Here is a 23,818-nt window from a genome sequence, read left to right as displayed (position 1 = left end):
TCCCTTGGTCTTTATGTGTCTGTCTGTTGACTGACTTCCTTCCCCTCTCTCTTTTTTCTCCGGCAGGTTATGTGCTGAGGATTCCGGGGGTGGGGGTGTCCTATGAGGTCCTCACATCCTGGGGTGCCATCTGTCTCAGCCCCCTGCCCCCAATCTCGAGTCTTGGTCAGATTCTATTTGATTTTTTCAGGTACGAACATTTCCTCATTGGGGTTGTGGATTTCTATTGGGAATGTCTGGTTCTCCTTTTGTGATCATTAATGATCATTGTCTACATGCATTATTTCAATAGAGATCACAAAAGGCGGACATTCTGTTTCTGTTATTTCTTCCTCATTTATTAGCTTCATTTATTCTCAAAAGAGAAACTTCCTCCTTTTATCTCTTTTGTTACCCTGGGGTACACATAGGAAAGACAGGATACAACCTTGACTCCTCTGTATGTGCCGAGTTTCAAAATAATATGTTGGTTTTCTAGGAGCCTCCAATGGTGATCAATGAGGGGTTTTTGTTTATTGGCTTGTTTTTCCTAAACAGCATTAGAAACTCATGAATGTAAACAATTTGATGTACTTCAGTCCACTGCAGTTCCTCTTACTAATGGCCGGCCGACTGCCCTATCTTTGGCCAGTGCGAACCTCTTTGGGCTGGCTCCTAAATCCCTTTAATCTACCCTCATAAGTGTCTGATGGCATCCTTGATTCTACTGTGTCAGATGTTTCTGGCTGTCTTCCTGTCCCAGACCTGGAGTCAGCCACTTCTCAGATAAGCTTTGCTTCCTCATGGTATTTAGAGACCATCATGTGGGTCCCAGAGCTCATCATTGGTAACTGGTCATCGTCTCTAGGCCTTTTCAATGGGCAGGATGAGGAAACATGAGTTCATTTTTCTTAAAGATACAATATATCATGAGCCTAAAAATTTAAATTCAGAACTGCAGCTTTTTTATTTAACCTCTCTTACATATTTTGCATGCCAAAGAGCCCAATGTGCAACACGTGACACCATTGTAATTACCCACTTTGCCCTGCAATTACAAGCAAAGCCTTAAAATAGCAATAACAACACTGCTACCAATGATGTAAAAACTGAAAACATATATCTTTACATATATAAATAGAAATTAATAAACACACACACACATATATGTATTTTTTTAGGCCATGTTTCCTTAGACTGTGTCTTAGGTCAGAGCACTCAGTCCCAGTGCCATAAAACCTGATGTGAAGCTCACCTAGGCTGACCTAAGGAAAATGGCAAATTTCCTTCCCTTTATCTCATTGTGTCTCAAGCTTCACTTTGTCTAAGCCTTATCATATTTTAGCACCTATAAATGTCTGCCACAAGGCTTACTAGAAGACTCCTCATGCCATGAAATGCTCTCGTGGCTCTGAAGATGTCACACTACGTAGTTGAGAGAGACCACACACCTTGGCCAGGACTGACGGGTCTCATATTAGATGGTGATTTGGGGGAGTCTGAAAAGTCTTTGATGCTCTTTCCAATACCTTGTCATTTTGGTCCGGTGACCTCCTCCTTGTTTCTCAATGATCTTATCCCCACTTTACTCCAGCCAGCCTCTCCCAAAGTTGCATATCAGATCTTGCCTTTCCTAATATTTTCATCTCTCCACCCACTCAATGTCAAGCATCTGTTTTCTGACCACTACCTCCTGGTTTCCCAGATCACTCCACCTACTACCATAACTCATTACGGGTGTGTGTGTGTGTGTGTGTGTGTGGCGGAGGGTGGGTTTACACTCTGCCAAGACTTAGGATTTTCCTGGTATATTCCATTGTTCCTCATCCGTTTTATGGCCTCCCTTAGGTTCTATGATCCATCTCTGTCATGTGCCATTTGAAAATACCCACCCCCCCCCATGCCCTTCTCTCCCTCCTGGCAAAAACCCAACTCGGCTTAAAACCAACGGTTGCCTATCTTGCAATGTGGGTCAGCAAAGCATGCTGGGGGAACGCACAATCTCCAACCTCCAGTGGGCCTCAGTGCCATCCTGCAATCACCCTGGTCTCATGTGTCACTGCTCACATCACACGTCATCATTTTCTCCTCGAATATTCAAAACCTCTCCCCATGCTTTTGACCCTCCTGCCACTTCACTGAGAAAAAGATGCAACTAGAAGGGAAGGCCCACAAACTCTCATTTAAGGGCACCAGTTGTGCGTGGCTCTGGGTCCCCTGCTCCTCTCACTACTCAGCAACTGCACTCTGGTGACTGTCCTCTCCCTCCCACCCCCAGCATCATTGACTTCTTCGACTATCAAGCTGCAAATAGCATCCATGTTAAAACAAAGTCCCCTCAGGACAGGAGAACTACTCCAACTAATAGCTGACCCCAGGAGTGTTTCAGGATACAAAATAATGATATAGGAATCTGTTGTGTTTTTAAACACTATTAGCACACTAGCAGAAGGAGAAATTCAGAAAACGTTCCCATTTACAACTGCGCCAAAAAGAATAAAACACCTAGGAATAAATTTAATCAAGGAGGTGAAAAACCTGTACTCTGAACACTTAAGACATTGAGAAAAGAAATTGAAAATGACACAAATAAATGAACAGTGTGTTTGTGGACTGGAAGAATTAATGTTGTTAAAAGGCCCATGCTGTCCAAAGTGGTCTACAGAGTCAATGCAATCCCTATCAAAATAGGAACAGCATTTTTCACAGAACTAGAACAAATAATCTCAAAATTTGTATGGAGCCACAAAAGACCCCAAACAGCCAAAGCAAGCTTGAGGCAAAAGATTAAAGCTGGAGGCGTCACAATCCCTCATTTCAAACTATACTACAAAGCTGTGGTAATCCAAACAGTGTGGCACCGGGACAAAAATAGACACATAGATCAGTTGGACAGAATAGAAAACCCAGAAATGAGCTCACAACTATATGGTCAATGAATCTTTGAATTTGTTTTGACATTTATTTATTTTTGAGAGACAGAGAGAGAATACGAGTCGGGGAGGGGCAGAGAGAGAGGGAGACCCAGAATCTGAAGCAGGCTCCAGGCTCTGAGCTGTCAGCACAGCGCCTGACACAAGGCTTGAACTCCTGAACTGTGAGATCATGACCTGAGCTGAAGTTGGATGCTTAATTGACTGAGCAACCCAGGTGCCCCAATGAATCTTTGAAAAAGTAGGAAAGAGTGTCCAATGGGAATAAGACAGTCTCTTTGACAAACAGTGTTGGGAAAACTTCACAGCAACATGAAAGAGAATGAAACTAGACCACCTTCTTACACCATACACAAAATAAACTCAAAATGGATTAAAGACCTAAATGTGAGACATAAAACTTATAAAAGAACACATATGCAGTAAACTCTTGGACATCAGGCTTAGCAATATTTTTTTGAATCTGTCTCCTCAGGTAGAGGCAACTAAAGCAAAATAAACAATGGGACTGCATCAAGCTAAAAAGCTTTTGCACAGTGAAGGAAGCCATCAGCAAAATGAAAAGGCAGCCTACTGAATGGCAGATGATATTCGCAAATGAAGTATCTGATAAGGGGTCAGTATCCAAAATATATAAAGAACTCATACAACCTGACACCAAGAAAACAAGCAATCTGACTAATAAATGAGCAGAGGACCTAAATAGGCATTTTTTCAAAGAAGACATCCAGATGGCTAACAGACACATGAAAAGATGTTCAACGTCACTCATCATCAGGGAAATATGACACAAACCCACAATGAGATATTACCTCACTCCTGTCAGAAGGGCGAGTATCAGAAAGACAAGAAACAAGTGTTGGTGAGGATGTGGAGAAAAGGAAACCCTCGTGCACCATTGATGGGAATATAAATTGGTGCAGCCACTCTGGAAAACAGAATGGGGACGCCTGGGAGACTCAGTCCATTAACCAGCTTCCAACTTCGCCTCAGGTCATGATCTCACAGTTCGTGAGTTGGAGCTCCACGTCGGGCTCTCTGCTGTCAGCACAGAGCCTGCTTCGGATCCTCTGTCCCCCCACCCTTGCTCCTCCCCTACTCATACTTTCTCTCCCTCTCTCAAAAATAAAAATATTTTAAAAAAGGAAAACAGTATGGAGGTTCCTAAAATAGCATATGATACAGTAATTCCATTTCTGGGTATTTACCTAAAGGAAACGAAAACACTGATTTGAAAAGATACATGCACCCCTGTGTTTACTGCAGCATTATTTACAATAGCCAAGATATGGAAACAACCCAAATGTCTATCCATAGATAAACGGATAAAGGCACTTTATACACACACACACACACACACACACACACACACACACACACACACCACACAGAATATTACTCAGCCATAAAAAGGAACGAAATCTTGGCATTTGCAACAGCTTGGATGGACCTACATGTATTCTGCTAAGTGAAATAAGTCAGAGAAAGACAAACACCATATGATTTCAATTATATGTGGAATCTAAAAAACAAAAAAAAAAAATAAAGCAGAAACAGACTCATAAACACAGAGAACAAACTGGTGGTTGCCAAAGGGGAGTTGGGGTGAGAGAATGGATGAAACAGGTGATGGGGATTAAGAAGGAAAAAACCAACAAAAAGCAAAGCCCTGTGTTGACCCCACCCCTGGCAGACACTGCCTTCTCTTTGCTCCTCTTAAGCACAAATGCATACATGCCTGTCATTTGCATGGACTCAGTTTTCTCTCTGGAGCAAACTCCATCAGGCTCCCAACCCACCATCCGTAAACATCTCTCACCATGGTCAGCCCTGACTGCTCCCCAAGTGCATGGTCACCCCAGCAGGGCAAAGTAAGCCTCAGGACATTACCTGGACTCCTCTTTCCCATCCCAGAACACCACCATGTACTCCTGGCCCTGGGATGAGAAGAAGGCCGTCTGCTTCCCACAGGGTAGCTGGTACATGAACGTTGCAAAGGTTGGGTCCTTCATCTGGCTCACCACCGACAGGGCCAGTGGGCGCTGAGGGAGAGAGGCCACCAGAGCCATGAGCAAGGGTCACTTAAACCAGATTGATACCTATATTGCCCATGAAACCAATGGTCTTGAACAAGGGAGGAAGGTCTAGAAACTGCTCAAAACAAGAGGCTGAAACAACTTCAGATGCCAGAGTGTCTGGGTCATCACTGTCAATGGCAACTTGAACTTTGGTCCTCTGGTTGGCTTAAACTCTAAGATTTCAACCTCCATGCCTATAGACATACAATCTTGTAAAGGATTTTTCTCAGAAGCTTCTTTTACTCCCAATACATTGAATTAGTACCATCTAGTTTGATGAATGCATTTTAACCTTGAAACCACTGGCCTCTTCCCCAAACAGCTAAGTTTTAAAATGATAATATGACGGGGCGCCTGAGTAGTTCAATTGCTTAAGCATCCAACTTCAGCTCAGGTCATGATCTTGCAGCTTGTGGGTTTGAGCCTCGCATTGGGTTCTCTCCTGTCAGCATGAAGCTCACTTCAGATCCTCTGTCCCTCTCTTTCTCTATGCCTCCCCTGCTTGCTCTCTCTCTCTCTCTCAAAAATAGACATTTAAAAAAAGTGAAAATATGACTCCTGCTCTCACAAGTAAACTTGCTCCCCATTTCTTTAAAAAGAGATATGTACATTCTCTCTGCTCTTGCATGGGGACTGTACTGCTATAAAGGGGCTGGTATGTTTTGCTTGCATGATGGTGTGACATAAAAGTGGGGAGGAAAAAAAGCTCATTTTTCCTGAGAGTGACACACACACAAAGAGATGAGCTGGATGTATTAGGACAGTAAACATCTCTTTCTAGAAGGGATGAGCAGAGGAGGGTTGCCTCATTTGTTCTAGACCTTTAGTGAAGGATGGGCAGTTAGCTGTACATGTGCATTCTGGAGATGCAGACCCTCCACCACTGTGGCAGAAGGTGTCTGGTCCCCCAGGCCCTGGGCCCCCGGTACCTTCTCGGGCTTTGTGTCCCAGCACTCCATCATGAGTGCCTGCAGGCGATGGAACTGCACCTCCTCGGGCTGCCCCAGAACAGGACGGATGCCCTTGGACAGCTTCTTGGCGATCTGAAGCTGGTGGTGGCCCAGTGCTGGCCGCTGCCCCGACAGCAACTCGTAGAGCACCATTCCATAGGAGAACATGTCTACCTGGGCAAAGAGGCAAGCCAAGTCAGGTCCCCTGCCTGGGCCCAGCACCTTTCAGAAGCTGGCCCTGAGATGGAGGGAGCAGGAGGACACAATTAGACAAGGGATCCTGTCCAAAGGGATACAATCATCAATCATCCACCAATGAATGTATCCATCACTTCCTACCTGTCGAAACATCTGGCCAATCATCTGACCATGCATCATTCTGTCCCTTTCGCCACCCATCTTTCAATCCTTCCTTCCTTCCTTCCTTCCTTCCTTCCTTCCTTCCTTCCTTCCTTCCTTCTTTCCACCTATCCATCATCCATCTATCCATTCCCCCACCCACCCACCCATCCATCCAATAAACACACACTGAGAACTTGCTAACTGCCAGCCACTGGTTAAGGGCTGCAAGGATGTCATGTTCCTTTATGCTTGAGAATCAAGACAAGGCAGGAGAACACGGACTCTCAGCTTAATGTGCTTGGCACTAGAAGAGCAGTGTCTGCAAATCATAAAGGGGGGATGTTTTCTAAATCATAACATGTTGACTCCTCTAATTTTAATGTTATCAAAAGGCCCAGTAAGGAGAAGTTAGTATAGGCCTCCATGAGGGCCAAGAAATAATGTTTTAGCGGGAGAACGGCTGAGATAGACCTGAGAATTTTCACCGTGAAGGTCCCTGTTATAATCTTAGTTTCAAGGTGCCTTGCCTGTGTCACCTGCTACTTAAGAAGCTCTTATTTTTATCACCCTGATTTGCCTTTTCTATTTCGGTTAATAACCATAGGCGATGAGTTAACCTACACATGCTAAGGTCATTCTTCTTCCTGTTTTATTTGAAGGTGGTACAAACGTCCAGTTATAAGATAACATGGGAATGTAATGTCCAGCATTGCCATTTAGGCCGTTCCTGAAGCAATTAGCCAATGACTCATCTGTAAATCACCAAATAATGAAAAATTATAGACCAGGGGAGTTTCAGTGCCGGGCGATTAGTGAAGCAGGGATGGCACCAGCTGTTAACATGGTTTTTAGTTGCCTGTGTGCCTGCATCTATTTCAGGGAAGAAGGCAAACATTTAGCCATCATGTTGGCCGAGGCGGGCCAGGCAGCTGCTCGGGAGTCCAGTCTTGTCTTGCTAGAATTCACTCTCTTCTGGCTTTGGAGGATGCTGTCTTGGCCATCTCTGCCATTCAGTTCGGACAATGCCTTGTGGACAGCACCTATGGGCCAGGAGCCTTTGCCATCCTTACTCTGTCTGCCCCTCATGAGTCCCCATGAGGCTGGTCCACTGTCCTCAGTTTACCCATCTAAATGGCAGAGTTGGGACCCAAATCCAGACCCATTTCTGTCTTGGGCTCACTGTCCACTGTGTACCACCTTCATTATGTCTCTGAATCAAGGTTAGAGAATTCAGAGGCTATAGCACCATTCCTGAAGCTAAGGAGAGGTCAACTTTGACATTGCTAGGTGGACACAGGCCCCTGTGCATTTCTGGCTCAAGCCATACCCTCCTGGTTGAGCACAGGAGAGGGACAGCCGTGTGCCTGGGGAAACACAGAGCTCAGAGGCTGCAGGTTCCTGGGCTTGGCTGTGGGGCTGGGCTGGGTAGCAGTGGGCCGGGGTGGGTACCTTCTCGTCATACACAATGCGAGGACGGATCTCTGGGGCCTGGTAGCCGGGTGTGCCCTCCACGCCGAGGGCACCCTCATGAAATGACTGCCGTGAGATCCCATAGTCCGACAGCTTGATGTTGATGTGCTCCTTGACGTCCAGAGACCAGACCAGAATGTTGTCCGACTTCAGGTCACAGAAGATGATGTTTTTCTTGTGCAGGTAGGCCAGGCCAGAGGCAATCTGGTAGGCTATTTTTTGGGTGAGCATGTGTCCCAGGGGCATAAAGGAAGAATCTTTGCAAAGAAAAAAAAAAGCAAACCATCATTACAACTGTCTTTTCTAACCTTTTCTCTTCCCAGATACTTTATATTCTACAGATACTTCTCATCATTATCTGTGCTGGATATAGGAGGAGACAGAGAATGACTTTCTGAAGTGCAATAGTATTTAGAACAGACATTGCTTGATTCCCAGTATCTCATGCCTGGAATTGGTGTTTTTACTAAAACAGCAAGGATTCAAAATTCCTAGAGTTCACTGTAGGCCAAGTTTACTATATTGTCAAGGGGTGGGTTGCAGGAGTAAGAGCTTCATTTTAAAAAAGCTCTCAGGGCACCTGGAACTGATCTCGCAGTTCGTGAGTTCAAGCCCTGCATTGGGGCTCTGTGCTGAGTGCTCAGAGCCTGTAGCCTGCTTCAGATTCTGTCTCCCTCTCTCTCTGTTCCTCCCCTGCTCGTGCTCTGTCTCTCTCTCAAAAATAAATAAACATTAAAAAATAAAAGTAAAAAAGCTATCGGGGCACCTGGGTGGCTCAGCTGGTTGAGAGTCTGACTTCAGCTTAGGAGATGATCTCACAGTTCGTGAGTTTGAGCCCCACATCAGGCTCGCTGCTGTCAGCACAGAGCCCACTATGGATCCTCTGTCTCCCTCTCTCTGCCCCTCCCCCACTTGCGCTCTCTCAAAAATAAACATTATGGGGCGCCTGGGTGGCTCAGTCGGTTAAGCATCCAGTTTTGGCTCAGGTCATGATCTCACAGTTCATGAGTTCTAGCCCTGCGTCCGGCTCTGTGCAGACAGCTCAGAGCCTGGAGCTTGCTTCAGATTCTGTGTCTCCTCCTCTCTGCCCCTCCCCTGCTCATGCTCTGTCTCTATCTCTCAAGAATAATAAACTTAAAAAAAAATTAAAAAATAAAAAAATAAAATAAACATTAGAAAATAAATAAAATAATTTAAAAATTTCTCTTCCATCGAGGGAGAAACGATTTGAGTTTAATTGCATTTCTTCTTCCTGAATCGAGAGACAACTACCTCTCTCCTTTTGTCAGCTCTTTGGAATTTAGTTACCAATTCATTTCCCAAGGAAAATTATTTTAAAATTTCCTTAAAAACTTGGGGTGCCTGAGTGGCTGAGTTGGTTGAGCATCCGACTTTGGCTCAGGTCATGATCTCGTGGTTTCTGAGTTCCAGCCCCGCGTCAGGCTCTGTGCTGACAGCTCAGAGCCTGGAGCCTGTTTCGGATTCTGTGTCCCCCCCTCTCTCCGTCCCACCCCTGCTTGTGGTCTGTCTCTCTCTGTCTTTCAAAAATGCATAAACATTAAAAAATTAAAAAAAAAACAACAACAAAAAAAACTAAGATAAACCTCACCCCAGGGTCTCAGGATTTTAATGATGATGGACACGTGGCTGGTGGGCTTCTGGGGGCCAGGCTGCAGCCTGGGCCCTCCCTGGCTTGCCTCACTTGAAGCCCTCAACTGCCCCCCTCAGTGGGGCTATTATTATCCCCCTTTTATAGGCCAGCAAACTAAGCACTAATTCACTGGATTATGGCTGAGAAGCAGGTCTGGGAACGTGCATGGTTGCATCTGACTCCAAACCCTAAGCTTCTCTAGCCTTGCCAACAGCACCATACAGGGCGTAGACCTGGGGAAGACCTGCCCGAGGGGAGTTGGCCACGTGAGCTGTGGGGCAGGCGTGCTCTGCCCCAGGCAGCCAGGCCCAGCAGGAGGAGGGAACCTCCAGAGTACAGCTTCCCTGGGGCCCGTGCTGCCCAGCAAGGGCTCTCTGGTCCCTGAGGGGCTATATCTGGCCAGGCGGGGCCCCAGGCAATCCCTTTCCGGACTGTTCTGGGTGTGGCTAGTACCTCTGGCATTCTCTGACAGCACGGTGTTGAGGCTACCCAGTGGGGCGAGCTCCAGGGCGAAGCAGAGCGGGTGGATGCTGATGCCGATGAGGGACACAATGCAGGGGTGCTGCAGGGCGTGTAGCATGCTGGCCTCTTGCCGGAACTCCGAGAAGTTCTTCATGGCGTCCGTGGCCCGCAGGTGCCTCAGCATGGTGTCTGCGGGGGAGGGCACAGCCATCAGCGCAGCCCAGGGGGGTGAGGGACACAGAGCACCTGCTGCCTTGCTGGGAGCCCCTCTAGGGCCACTCGGGGTGGAGGGCCAGCCACACTCAGAGCTGCCTCATGGGGACTCGAGAGGCTGGAGGGCAAGATATATATTCTAAGGCACTTAACACATCAGGGATTGCAACACTGTCACCCAGAATTTGGCCCCACACGCTGGCATTCCTGAGGCATTCCAGGCTGGTATCAAACTTCTCCTCCTCAGGTGCTAAACCCGGCCCAACACAGTGGGCAGTTCCTGCCCCCTCGATGGAGAACCGCGCACGTCCCTGCCCTTGTCACACAGGTGCCACTCTCGTAGCCCTCACCACACCCCACTGCTGGCTACTTGAGGGTCATAGCTGTGGCTTACTCCAGTTCTGCATCCCTGAGTGCCACCCAGAGCCTGGTTCGACCAGCATGACCAGAAAGGGGCTGAGCACTGGGTCGTCACTGCTCACCTGGCTCTCTGCCAGCAGCCAGGACTGCCAAGGGCAGAAAGAACCAGCATTCTCTCCTCAGTCAGAGAGAAAACTGGGGCCGTCACAGGCCTGTGACACATCATCCCAGGCCAGAGGAGCAAGGTCTGTGGGCAGTGGTGGGCGATCTCCAGTCTGCGCTATAACCCGTCGAACCCGTGGCTGCTAAAGTCCCCCCCACGACCCCACCCGCTGAGGGGTCTCTCCCGTCAAGTGGAGGGTCAGGGTGCTGCCCACTGGTCTGTGGCTGGCTCTGAAGTCATCGAACAGGGTCCACCAGGCCTTTCTTGTCCTCTTGTATCCCTCTCTGTTCCTCCCCTATGTTCAGAATTGAAAATCAGGGATGTTTGGATATGGAGGTTTAAACAGCATGAAAAAACCCTTGGCAGTTAAAATGCATCAGTTGTGTCAGATTTGTGTGCAGGCTGGCCAAATTTATTTTTCAACCACAAAGGTTCTGTTTTTTATATGAGGTCTTTAACCCATTATGAATTTATTTTTGACTACGGTGTGAAGTCTGACCCAAGTCTCTGCCTCAGTTAGGGAACTGTCAGCCTTTCCCCTCTGACTCACGATGTGACCTCTGCTAAGTGCCAGCTTCCCACGCACACGAAAGGCTGTGTCTGCTCCCTTGGCGGGCCTGGCCGAGCCCTGGAGAACACTGCCTTCGTGTCCGTAGGGTTCTAAGTCATGACATCTGCTGGGCAGGCCGCTTTCCTTTGTCTCCTACTGTAGGATTGTCTCAGCCGTCAGCTGTCCTTGGGATTTTGTCATTTCATACGCGTATTTTAGAATCAGTGAGATCCCCCCCCCCCAGCCAACACGTGTGCGTGCACACACACACGTGCGCGCGCGCGCGCACACACACACACACACACACACACACACACACACACACCCCTTGCTAGGATTTAAATGGGAACTAAATTGAATGGTATATACAAATTATCTCTCAATACTTTGTGGTTTCATCGCTGCCACGGGGACATTTTCTAGCAATGGGTCATTGCCGTGCGTGGGAACGCTGCTGAATTCTGAGGTTGAGCTCACGTCTGGCAACTTTGTGGAACTCTTCCTGGCTCTCATTTCTGCCAGTGGATTTGCTTAGATTTTCTGTGCAGGAAGTCATTCTCTTCCCATAGCAACAATTGTCTCTTCCTTTCTGATCTGATTGTTCTAGGATTCTGCTTTTTCTACCAAGAGTGTAAATTACCTTAGTGGTCATAAAGATGAACGTGCTAAGCCAGGGGCAGTGAAAATGTGAAACTCAGCTGGCTGGAAGCGAGGCGGCTGCCCAGCACCTGCGCTGGCTGGGTGTTAAGAGGTGATGGGTTGCTCTAGGTAGAGAGCATCTCTGAGCTGATGTGCCAAGGCAAGACGGTATCCCCTCCTTCGTGTGGGTGGGGTAGAAGCCACCCCATGCTGGCTGCCCCATCCATTCAGCCAGAGTATCACTTCCCTTCCTTAAGTGCAGATGGCTGAGAGGGGCCCTGCAAGGTAAGGGGTCCACCTGAGGTCTAAGTGTGTGCCCACCATATGCTAGGCCTGTGCTGGCCGTGGAGCAAGCAGATGGAAATTTTAAGGATGGCCCAGGCTCTTGGGGGCTTGCATCTAGACAAGGAAGCAATCTTCCAAAACAACTTCCGGGTCTTGCTCAGCCTGACCTTTCAGCCTGTCCCACATCTTGCCAGGAATAAAGCAGGTTGGCCACCCAGGGGCCTCTGTTGGCCTCACTGACCCTCCTCCCTAGGTCTCCCTAAGGTGGCAGGGAGTTTGGACCATGGGAGCACATGTCTGAAAAGAAAGGACATAGGGCCCTCCCTGTTCACCTGCTGGGGCGTTGGCAAAGTTCTTGAATTTCTTGATCTGGAATCGCTTCACTGCCACGGGCTGGCCTTGGTACCGGGCCCGGTAGATGATGGTGCCGCTCCCACCTTGACCCAGGACACTGCTCTCATCCTCGCTGTGCTCCAACTTGCTGTTCTCCAGGAAGAGCCTGCCGGCAACACAGCATGTGGGGCAGATCAGACCTCCCTAACCGTTCCCTTACCCACCCCTCCAGAGGGTCCCGCTGGGGTTGGGGGGGAGGTCCCAGGATGGGTGGGTGTGAGGACACCCATGGTCATCTCTTCCTACTGCAGGGAGTCATGGTTCAAAGCCGCCGGTGGGGTCAGACAGATCTGGGATAAACCTTGGCTGTGGGCAGGTCATACAGCCTCCACAAACCTTTTCTGTAAAGTGGGCTCATAATAGAAACTGCCTCCTGTGTGTGGATGGTGGCTGGCACTGGGGGACACCTTGGAAAGTGGCCTACATAGAAAAACAATTCTTCTGGATGTTTTCCTCCAAAAGGTTCTGTGTTTTGAGAACTGGTATCCATCAAACTGCATTTATCTACTGCTAGGTTAGTTGTTTCCCTATTTCTTTTTATCAAGCAATTGAGATGGGGTGGGGGGGAGAGAGAGAGAGAGAGAGAGAGAGAGAGAGAGAGAGATAATTCCAAGCAGGCTTTGTGCTGTCAGTGCAGAGCCCGACACGGGGCTTGAACTCATGAACTGTGAGATCATGACTGAAATCAAGTCAGATGCTCAACGGACTGAGCCACCCAGATGCCCCAGGCAGCCACAGAGGGCTTCTCACTGTCATGAGCAGTGTCTGCACAATGGATGACTAGGATTTCACCCAAGGGCAGGCAGTTTAGACCTCACTGGTCTGTGTGTTCTAATCCGGGTAAAGGGAAGATTTCTGTGGGGCTTTGGAAAGACTGCACGTCATTCCTGGAAGGGAGGGAGATGGAGAGGGATGATGGGAGGCAGGGAAGGAGGGGGAGATGCCTTCCCATTTCAGGGCCTCCCCCTGCTCTGCTGAGGTCTGTCTGGGTTCCTGGTCAGCTGCCTATGCCAGGTGCACCCACTGAAGCCCTTCTGGCCCCACAGGCCAACCCTGCCAGGCTGTTGTTTCCCACGCCTTCCAGGAACAGATTCTGCAGCTGCTCAGACTTTGCACGGCTCAACCGCACGCACTGCACTCCAGGCGGGTGCAGCTGCACCCACGGTGGACCTCAGTGGTGCAGCGGAAGACGAGCTGGGCTGCTCTCCAAGTGCCCACCCCAAAACCACCTGCTTGGGCAGCGTGGGCACATGGGAGCCTCCCAGGATGGGCATGAGAAGCAGCAGGACCATCGGGGATCCCTCAGGGCATCCAGTTAGGACTCCTGTGAACTCGGGGCCACAGGATGGGGCTCCCTGGATGCCACGTAGTCACTCGCCCAACCCCCACCTGCCCAAACTCCCAGCATGGGGAGTGCGATGCTTCAGGGCCGCAGTTGGGGCCACTGCCCAAGTTTCCAGAGAGCCTCTGCCAGGTTGGGAATCCTGTTCACATTGTTGGGCTTTTCAAGTCCCAGCCAAGTACCGTCATTTAAGAACCACACCATAGCTTGTAATTAGATCCACACCAATGGGGACATCCAAACTGGCTTTCCAGATTTCATACAGTAGATGCCATAGTCTGGATGCAGTTGGGGCATAAAACCTGACAAGGTTCAGCAAATACATGAAAATCCTAACATTTGGGGCTGCCTAACTGGGCACCCCCCCCAAGAAATCTGATTCACACATATACAAAACTCTGCATGTGGTCTCTGAGAAGTGATAACCCTCACATTAGAATTCTAGGAATAAAGGGCTCATTTGGCAGAAGAATAGCATTTTATTGCTCTTTCTACCAGTGAGGTAACTGGGGATATTGAAAAGGGCTGTGGGGAGGGGGACATCAACCAATGCAGGAAGCAATTTCTTAATCTGATAGACTCAACCAGAAGCAGGCTTTGGAACCTCAATTTTGCAGTATCTCCGAGTGCTCTGTGTCTATTCTTTGGGAGAGGGGGCAATCTGGAAAAATGAAAATAACCCCATAAAGTTTACTTTTCTTTAAAGAAGCCAGATCTAGCAATCCTTTGAATAAGACAACAATAGGACTACATAACTCCAAAATAGTTGGTAATGGCCAATGTCAAACTGTCTCCAGGGAGACGAAGTCATACCTTTTGGTTTCCATGACTACAGAAGATTCCTTTTTTTACCAAGCACTTGGATTTTGTGACTGTTTCCTGTTGGATGGGACCTCAAAACATTCTCTATTTCTCCAGCATTCTTTGCCCAGCCATTATCTTGGGTTATAGAGTAGACTCAACTTTAAAAACAGATTTAGAGGGGCCGCCTGGATAGCTCAGTCAGTTAAGTGTCTGACTTCAGCTTGGTCATGATCTCACGGTTTGTGAGTTCAAGCCCCGCATTGGGCTCTGTGCTGACAGTGTGGAGTCTGCTTGGGATTCTCTCTCTCTCCCTCTCTCTCTTTTCTTCCCTGACTTGTGCTCTCTTCCCAAAATAAATAAATAAATAAACTTAAAAAAAGAAAAAGAACAGATTGGGGCACCTAGGTGGCTCAGTAGGTTAAGTGTCCAACACTGGCCTAGGTCATGATCTCGCTGTTCCTGAGTTTGAGTCCCACATTGGGCTCTGTGCTGACAGCTCAGAGGCTGGATCCTGCTTCTGATTCTCTGTGTCTCCCTCTCTCTCTGCCCCTCCCCACTTGTGCTCTGTCTCTCAAAAATAGATAAACATTAAAAAAAATTAACAACAAAAAAAGGAGAACAGATTCAGGGATCCAAATGCTCTCGTTTGCCAGGAAAGGCAAATGTGGCTGTAGGTCTGGAGCGCCCCCTTCCTGAACGCCGCCAAGGAGAATTTGCCTCTTATTCCTTGAGCCGGCAGGAAAAGGAGGAATCAGAGGGAATAGCAAACTTAGTGCAAAGGAGCTCAGGCGATGTGATGGAAACACAGTGTGGGGACCCAGAATGGTGTGCCCCTCCAGGTGATTGGCTCAGCTGAGCCTGTTGTGGCCTCAAAAATGGCAAGCTGACAGCCTGGTTCCCTTCGGGCAGCCTAGGACAGGGACCTAAAGGTCACAGGAGATTGTGTGGGAAGCATGGCTAGGGCAGCCCCAAGGTGGGGGCCAGCCATGCAGTGTGGTGCTGTGGCCTACCTGGCCGGGAAGTCAGTCATGAACAGCTCAGGAACCAGCTCCTGGAGAGGCACGGGGAGGTCAGGGTGTCTGGGGCAGGAGATGAAGTCCTGCTCAATGGCTGTCAGCACGCAGTCTTCCATGTCGAAGTACTGTACGCCCTCTGATTTCTCACTCGGGTCGGTGTGCTGGGCCCAGGAGGTCTCGCAGACTGGGCAGGGGACGTACTGTTCCATGAGTGGGGTCCCATCGCTTTCTGTGGCTGTCAGGGCTAAATGGGGACAGAGAAGGACACAGTTCACATGAAGGTGGCTGCAGGTAGCACCCTGCAACTTTGGGCTGGGTGGGCTTTTCACGGGAGGGGGTCTGTGTGCCCCTGCCTGGACCCAAGGGAGTGGCTGAACCATGACTTGGGTTCTTTTTTGGACAGCGAGATCCTTCACCAGGAAAGATGCACACAGGGAAAGGTCAGGGATGCACTGGACAGACAGTGGGTGGTCTAGACCCTGAGCCGGCTGGCTGAGGCAGGGCTGAGAGGTTGGGGATCCCTCCTGCACAGCCGGGCCCTGACAGGATGCTGCGGGCTGGGTCGGAGCTATGTCACGCTCCAACAACCGAACCACAACCAATAAGGAGCCATTCTTAAAATTAGAAACATAAGGCTTGCAATTATTCCCATCCTTCCTAGAAGAGCAATGCAGGGGGGAGAAATGAGTACAAATTAAAATAGAACCTAGTCATTTTACCTGCGTTCCCCTGGGCAGGAGACACACAGCTTTGCTGCCCGCCTCTGAAAGGAGGTGCAAAGAAACAGGATCCATGGCCCCCCTGTAGAGGAACCCTCAGGGTGAGCTGATGGCCTGTCTTGTGCAGGGTAGGAGGGGGACTCTTAGAAGCTTCTGGGCACATTTGCTGTCTGCAGCCCTGTGTATAATATATCCTGCTAGCTGGCGGGTGGTGCTCTCTCCTGGGCAGCCCTGTCTCAGGCGCTCGGCCCAGCCCCTCCTGTCTCAGGTGATTATCTAATGCACCCCCTTCCCCGCCCCCCTCACATCTGCAGAAGCACCTGCTGTAGGGCTCTCTGGTTGGTGGGGAGTCATAAAAGCCCAGGGAGGCTCCTTTGGATGGCCAAGCACACCCAAACTACCTTCTCTTAGGCTCCTTTCTAAGATTTTTGCCTTGTAGGTCAGCTTTTCCATCAACCCTGGAAGGATCCCAGGCCCTGGTGTCCAAAGCATACATCCTGCCATGTCCTCCGATGACCCCCTGCCTGGGGATGCAGGGATGGCTTCAAGTGAGAAGCGAGCTTGGGGAGGTTAGAAGGCTGGCCAAGCAGGTCTTGGTGTCCAAACCCAGCACTGCCCTCTCAGCTGCCAGCCTTCAGGGGTTGAGGGCTCATGGGGAAGAGGCTGCCTGCTTGGCCCCAGACAGCCTCCTCTCTGCAGGACACCCTGCGGGTTTGTCTCCACTCTGGTAGCAAAACAAACAGAGGGCCTCAAAAGCTTCACTTCAAAAAGTGTTTTCTTTGGGTGGATTGTCAATGGAGAAACTGATCAAAGGACCATGTGGGTGGTTGATCACCTCCGGGATTTGAGGATGGGGGCAGGCAGGAAAGAAAAATGGGGGTCCTTGACAGGTGTGGCTCTCTTCCCTTCCCACCTCCGTGTAAGGGTTAAATCTGCATCCATGCGGTGCCCCCAGATTTCAGCACTAGCCTCACTGTGCAGAAAAGACCCACGTGAAGTTCACACGCAAGGTCTTCCTGGACCATGCGTGGTACCCAGGGTAGTCTTCCTTCCCACACACTGTGGGAAGCCAGGGGGCCAAGTCCTGCACACACCCTGTGGGGCCCGGGCCCACGTCTTCCCCATAGCACCCACCCCCATGACACAGCCATACTCCCCTGGGATCAGGATTCTGCCAAAGGGCCATTAGGACCTCTCTGGTTGCCTTGGGCTGAATCCCAGTGAGACTTTTGCTCCCTAAATAATGTGCCCCACCCTGATTCATAAAGAAATATTAACATGAGCAAAGACTTGGTCCCAGAACATTCTCTTACCAGGAAACCACTGATCGATCAAGGAATTGACATGGTCTGTGATAAAAGCCATTGCAGAGAAGTCCCTCATTTCTGACTGGCAAATGATTTTTATTCCTCCACTTTTTTTCTTTTTCCAGTTCACGTCCGAGGATTCCACGCTGCAACCCAGAAAGAGTCCACTGTGATCTGCCCGTGGAAGGCCCTGGGATGATCTCCTTGCCTCCAGGGCAAGACCTAAACCCCAGGGACCCTACCATCCCACCCCAGTACCTTGTGCCCAGGCAGGACTGTCAAGGGGACCCCCTTGTGTGCCTGACCCTGCCTTGTGCCCCCACGACTTCCCAATGCCATGAGGTGGACGTAATGAGGACTTGGCAGTAGGGGATGCTCAAGCTAGAATCAGATCTCCAGGCGTGGCCTTGGGGAAGGTTCTCCCCTTCTCTGAACCACAAGATTCTCATCTGCCAGGTGGCAGCTGTGAGCTTTAAGTGAGAACATCTATCTATATGAAAACCCTAGGCAAAGAGAGGGGCTCAAGTCAGGCCCTCAAAAGAAGATACATTACTCTTCTCTTCTCATGCAACTGAAGAATATTTTGAAAAACTCATTGTAAATATGAAATAATTGTGTGTGTTTATTAAAACTGATTAAAAGTCATTTATTAAACCTCTTGAGTTGACTTTATGTCTTTCTGTCTCTCAAAAAGGTAGACAGGAAAAGGGAGGTAACTCGTTATGTTGCACGTAGGATCCGGGCTGGGGAACCAGCGGGGTCACCTGGGCCATCGTCACTTGGGACAAGGGGATAGGGCTAGATGGTTGCAAGGCTCTTGCAGGTGTCACCTAAGTGACCACGGGGGTGGGGGGTGCTGGAGCTCAGTGCCCGCCCACTTCCCTCAAGTCCTGGGCTGTGGTCACCATACCCTCTCTCACAGGGAGAGGAAGGAGGTGAGGGGACAGGGAGCCCCTGGATATTTTCAGGGGAGAGTCTCGTATTTCTAGCAAACTGCCATGATGAGCTGCTCTCGGGAACAGAACTCTGGACACCAGTGGACAGTCTCCCAGAAGAGGCCGCCACGGGGCTATTTCCACGGCACCACGTTGACCCAGTCACGTGGGTTCTCAAGTATTCCTACCTGAGGTAGCCTCCATCAAAAGTGACCAGGAGCCCTTCCTGCCAATAGATGGTCTGATTTCTTTTCACTCTGAACGTACTGCAGCGATTTCTCTGGTTTCCTGTAAAACTATAAATGGTGACTTTCCTGTGTCTGCTTTTAGTATTCTTCTTGTTTTCAAAAAGCTGAAAGACAGAGAAAAGATGCTGCTTAAGTATTCCGGCCTCCTCGCTGGCCCTGAACAGAGCTCTGGAGAGACCGGTGTGGCCCCATCGTGATAAATGACCCCCGTCTTTCCCACCCCCTCCTCCCGCACCACGCATCCCGCTGCCAAATTAAACACTGCATTATCTGAACGGGTCTCCAGGATACTCTAGGAGCACATTTCCCCCAAAGGATTGATAATAATAGGCTTCTTCTGTTTAAATCTTTTCCCTCCCTGACTTTATGAGCAACAATTTATGTTAGAAAATGTAGAAAATACAGACAAATGTGCAAAAGAACACAAAACGACACTATTTTGGTATATTTTGGTGTATATTAATCCAGGATTTTTTTTTCTGTTTACATGTATGTTTAGAAAATAGCTGAGGCCATATTTTCTAAATTTGTACTTCTAATTTTCTAAATTTGTATGCTTTTAAAAACCTCACTTTCCCTATGCCATTAATAACTCATATAAAATTCATTTTCCTAAAGCTCAATATTTTACTAAGTGTAGTAACTTCCCAGGGCACCTGGGTGGCTCAGTTGGTTAAGCAGCCAACTCTTGATTTCTGCTCAGGTCATAATCTCATGGTTTGTTCGTGAGTTCGAGCCCCAAGTCTGCACTTACCAGCGCAGAGCCTGCTTGGGATTCTCTGTCTCACTCATGCTGTCCCTCCTCTGCTCACACTGTCTCTGCCTCTTTCAAAATAAATAAATAAACTTAAAAAAAGAAAGCCTTATTTAATAATGCAGACTGTGAGCCAGTAGAATGTGAAAAGTCACAAAACTTTCTCTGATTTCCTTAGTTCACAGTGTTAGCAGTGGGATTATTGCATCAGAGGGTTGAAATACTCGTAGCCCTGGATGTGTACTGAGCAATCACTTTCGAAACGATTAGAACATATACACTCTGACCACAGGGTATGAACCGCGTCATGATTCTGGAGGCTACTATGGCTTTACTCTTTGCTGATTTGAGAGGTGAAAAGTGGCCAGCATTTCATCCTCGCTTGAATTTGTACGCCTTGATTGCTCCTGAGACTGAAATCCCTCTCATCTGAATTTCAATGGGACTTTCCCCCTCATTTTGAGTGAGGGATGCTGCCTGGAAGGGCGCCTGCCCCCCACCGCCAACACTGAGCCCACTTGGGAGCTCAGGCCTCACACGATGACGAGGACGAGGACGCTGTGTTGTGACCTCCCACTTAGAACGTGGCAGGACAATGAGTTCAAAGGGAGGGCAGCGTGACCAAATCGGGACTGTAGATGAGCCAGCTCCTGCACCCACTCTCCCCACCAGTGCGCCCTCCAGGCCTTGCAAACAAGCCCCCCCCCCCCCAAACTCCCCATAACATGGGCCACAGCAGTTATGATTTTCAGGCTCTTGTATTTATTTTTTAACATTTCAGTAAAATGGGGAGATCAAAGAATATTTTTAATTAGTCAAGGAGTTGCTAATTCTATAAGAGCCTTTTAATTACAATGTGGTAAAAAATAAATCCATACTGAATTTAATGCCAATTATTCAATAGTCCAAGTTTATGCCGGGGTGCTCAAATTGTAGAGTGGGTCAGAATCCCCTGGAAGGCTTGTGAAAAACAGAGTGCTGGCCTCCATCCTGGGGGTTCTGATGTAGTGGGTCCAGGGTGGGCCCAAGAATTTGCATTTCTAACAAGCTCCCAGGTAAGGCTGCCTCTGCTGGTCCAGGGACCCCACTTTGAGAAACACCACTCCATACAAATGCTACTTTCATGTTACTGTTTTGCATGAAATTCACGTTGACGGACAGCCAGGAAGCCTTTCAACCACCCCAGGTGAACCCACAGAAAGTAACTTCTTGGGTTAGGTCTTTGTTGCTTCCAGACCAAGTTAAAGCTCTGCACTCCTGGTTCTCAAGCTTGACTGGATGGTGAAATAACCTGCCAAGCTTTAAAAACTACCAATGCCTGGGTGCTGCCCTGAGAGATTCTAAGTTAAGCCGTCTGGGCTCTGTCCATGTCTGTTAGAAGCTCCCCAGGTTCACGTTGGCTTCTAGCGCACAGCCTGAGTGGGCAAAAACATGGTTCTAAAGCCATGGTTCTCCAAGTGTGGTCCCCAAACCACCCAGTGGCATCACTGGGGACAAGGGTTAGGTATGCAAAATGCAAGGGTTAGGTCCCAGTCCATACCCACCTGATCAAAACCTCTGAGGGGGACCAGCCATCTATGTCCTAACAAGCTAGGGGATTTTGTTTTCTTTTTTTGAGAGGGAGAGAGTGAGAGAGTGCGTACACATGCTCACACAAGCAGGGGAGGAACAGAGAGAAAGGGGGAGAGAGAATCCCGGGCAGTCTCCAAGCCCATCGTGGAGCTGACATGGGGTCCATGAAATCATGACCTGAACTGAATTCAAGAGTCAAATGCTTAACCGACTGAGCCACCCAGGTGACCCCTCCAGAGGATTTTGATATGGATTGATTTACAACCACTGCTCCTAAAATGAGTATTCTGAGCCAGTGAGGTGCTGATTTGGTATTTGCAGAATGGTTCAAATGGGTCTGCCAGCCTACAGAAGAGAAGGCAGCCGTGCCACACTGGCCTCCTGGCCCCAAGTCAGTAGCTTTGCTGCAGGAAAAGGGGTTTTGATCAAGCCCCTCCCGTGAAGGGCCATCTCCTTCCCTCGAGGGCTCAGCTACGGCTGCTGCGCACGCATTCTCCACACACACCCCCACCCCCCACCCCCCGCCAACCCCATGCAGAAACAGCAGCTACCTGGAGGTCCATCTCCGCCAGGCTGATCAGCATCCGTGCTATAAACCTTTGCCAGAAGCCAACAGGAACGAAGCTCATCTTAAACACTCTCTGAATGGTATTGGCCTTGGGGTGTCGCATGCCGTGAGTGTCCAGGCCAGGTTTGGACGGAAGGAGGTGTGGCAGAAGATAGCTGAAACACAACAAAGGGGACAGGTGAACAGCGTGGCCCGAGCTTGCCGGGGCACGCTGCCCAAGTCCCTTCCCCCCTGGGGCCTTTGGGATTTTACTTTTAGAAAGAGACAGTAGTTTCTGTGTTGAGAATAAATGCTCCAAGAGAAAATGAAGATGGGCACAGCAAGCACACGTATCAAGGAAGGTCTCTAAGACGGCGACTAGAATATCCCGAGGGAAGACATGAAAACATCTGTAGTCATAAACCCGTCAGACATAGCAAGTCACGGTTCGCTCTCTGTAAAAGTGGGTTGTGATCGGGGAAATCACTTAAAATGAACTTTGGATGGTGGAGGAAAAACAAATACAGCTGCACGGTTCCAAGGACAATGCAGATATTGGCGTCAGAGTAACATTTTTGGCCTTCGAAGCTATTTATTGTTCTTGGACAGTTGAGACAACACAATCGCCTTCAAAGTCAGGACGAGGCTGTTTTTGCACAGAGGGATGGTTTATGAGAGCACTCTTGCTCATCGTAAAAGTGCTGAGTCACCGAGTCAGTGAGCTGTTCATGACTGTGGTCAGTGGGAAACAGCTGAAGCCTGGGGAGGTCCCACTGAGAGCGTGTCTGAAAACCAGCATGTTCTGTGTGTGTGTGGAGCTGTGGAGGCAGGTACAGGGTGGCCCCTGGGTGTGCCCTTTCCTCAACAAAGGCCTTGCCTTCAGCTCCCCTGATGCTTTTAAAATACATCAGTTTAGGTCCAATAAAATGTCTTTAGAACTTTCTGGAAGAGACCCTTGAAAATACTGTAAAAGAATACTTAATCCTGGCTCTGTGTTTTTGGCATGCAGTGTAACCATATTGAGATTCCACCTCCCTGATGTGGGACGAGAAAGGACACTTATCCCACAGAGTTGGTGGAGGATGGACAGGGGCTGTGCAGGTGAGGCCCAAAGGGGGCAGGCAATGAAGTGTTAGGTTCTTTTTAGCCACTTCAGATCTTAAGTAAAAGGACCTTCTCCCTCCACCCCTGGCCTTGGCCAGCAGGACACCCTGATTTATTCCTTCATGTTCTGAAAAGTCCTTGTTATCTAGCTGTTCTGTCTCTTCCCCAAGTGGGAGGCCCTTGTCAGTGCCTTGCATGATTTATTCCGCTTCTTCCGCCCACATCACACTCAGCTGGCCACGTCTTTGTAGGTGTGAGAGTGAGTGCAGAGAGCTTGCTCTGGACGCAGGAGCCCTGCAGGCAACACGGCACACACAGAGCAGGGGCTCAATATTTCCAAAGGCAGGGATGACTCAGAAGCCAGCATGGCAAACGAAGAGATCCCGACTGGCAACGGAAGCTCTTCCCAAGGTGTGTGGAGCAAGACCACGGACACCTGCTGACCTACTTGAGAGCAATTACTAGCTGGGAAGCCTGAACCAGGGGATAACCACAGTGTCAGCAAGACGGGGGCTATGTTCATGTGCCTGTTGAACATAAAGCCATGAAACCCTGGGCAGGGCACCGGGTCTGTACCCGGGAGCTGGTTCACTCATGCTACACCACCATGACTGCCTTGGTGGGACAGGAGCTCTCAAAGATGGTCAGTAGCATCGTTGACCAGATAAAGGCTTATGTGCAAGGAGATGGAACTCAGCCTAGGGCACAGGGGAACCATCACACCTGTGCTAAAATGGAAAATGCTCGGATATTCGTTACTTTTTATGGAACCAGATGCCACTGGCTCTGAGTACTTAACACAAAGGAAGAGTGACAGTAAGTTGTACTGATGTCTTTGGAGCCTTCAAGTGCAAAAAACACCTTGAATACTCTACGTGTATTATCTAATTTTATTATTATTATTATTATTATTATTATTTAAATGTCTATTTATTTTGAGAGAGAGGGTGAGAGAGAGAAAGTGGGGGAGGGGCGAGAGAGAAAGGGAGACAGAGAATCCCA

General features: G+C 49.0%; 1 protein-coding gene across 4 annotated transcripts in view; it reads right to left on the bottom strand.

The window, feature by feature from the left end:
• Window positions 1–23,818, bottom strand: part of LRRK1 (leucine rich repeat kinase 1) — a 132,920-nt gene that overhangs the window by 9,060 nt on the left and 100,042 nt on the right. For all 4 annotated transcript variants that reach the window (XM_045058899.1, XM_045058898.1, XM_023254990.2 and 1 more), the window contains 9 exons: window positions 21,717–21,888; window positions 18,780–18,943; window positions 17,663–17,802; window positions 15,625–15,874; window positions 12,408–12,574; window positions 9,857–10,054; window positions 7,732–8,009; window positions 5,920–6,114; window positions 4,803–4,954 (listed from right to left, as the gene is read on the bottom strand). In XM_045058899.1, coding sequence (XP_044914834.1) covers window positions 4,803–4,954; window positions 5,920–6,114; window positions 7,732–8,009; window positions 9,857–10,054; window positions 12,408–12,574; window positions 15,625–15,874; window positions 17,663–17,802; window positions 18,780–18,943; window positions 21,717–21,888 — 1,716 coding nt within the window. The remainder of the gene's footprint in view (window positions 1–4,802; window positions 4,955–5,919; window positions 6,115–7,731; window positions 8,010–9,856; window positions 10,055–12,407; window positions 12,575–15,624; window positions 15,875–17,662; window positions 17,803–18,779; window positions 18,944–21,716; window positions 21,889–23,818) is intronic.

Source organism: Felis catus, chromosome B3 (genome assembly GCF_018350175.1).
Source record: "Felis catus isolate Fca126 chromosome B3, F.catus_Fca126_mat1.0, whole genome shotgun sequence".
NCBI classification, from domain to species: domain Eukaryota; kingdom Metazoa; phylum Chordata; class Mammalia; order Carnivora; family Felidae; genus Felis; species Felis catus.
This window is presented reverse-complemented; position numbering and strand designations above follow the sequence as displayed.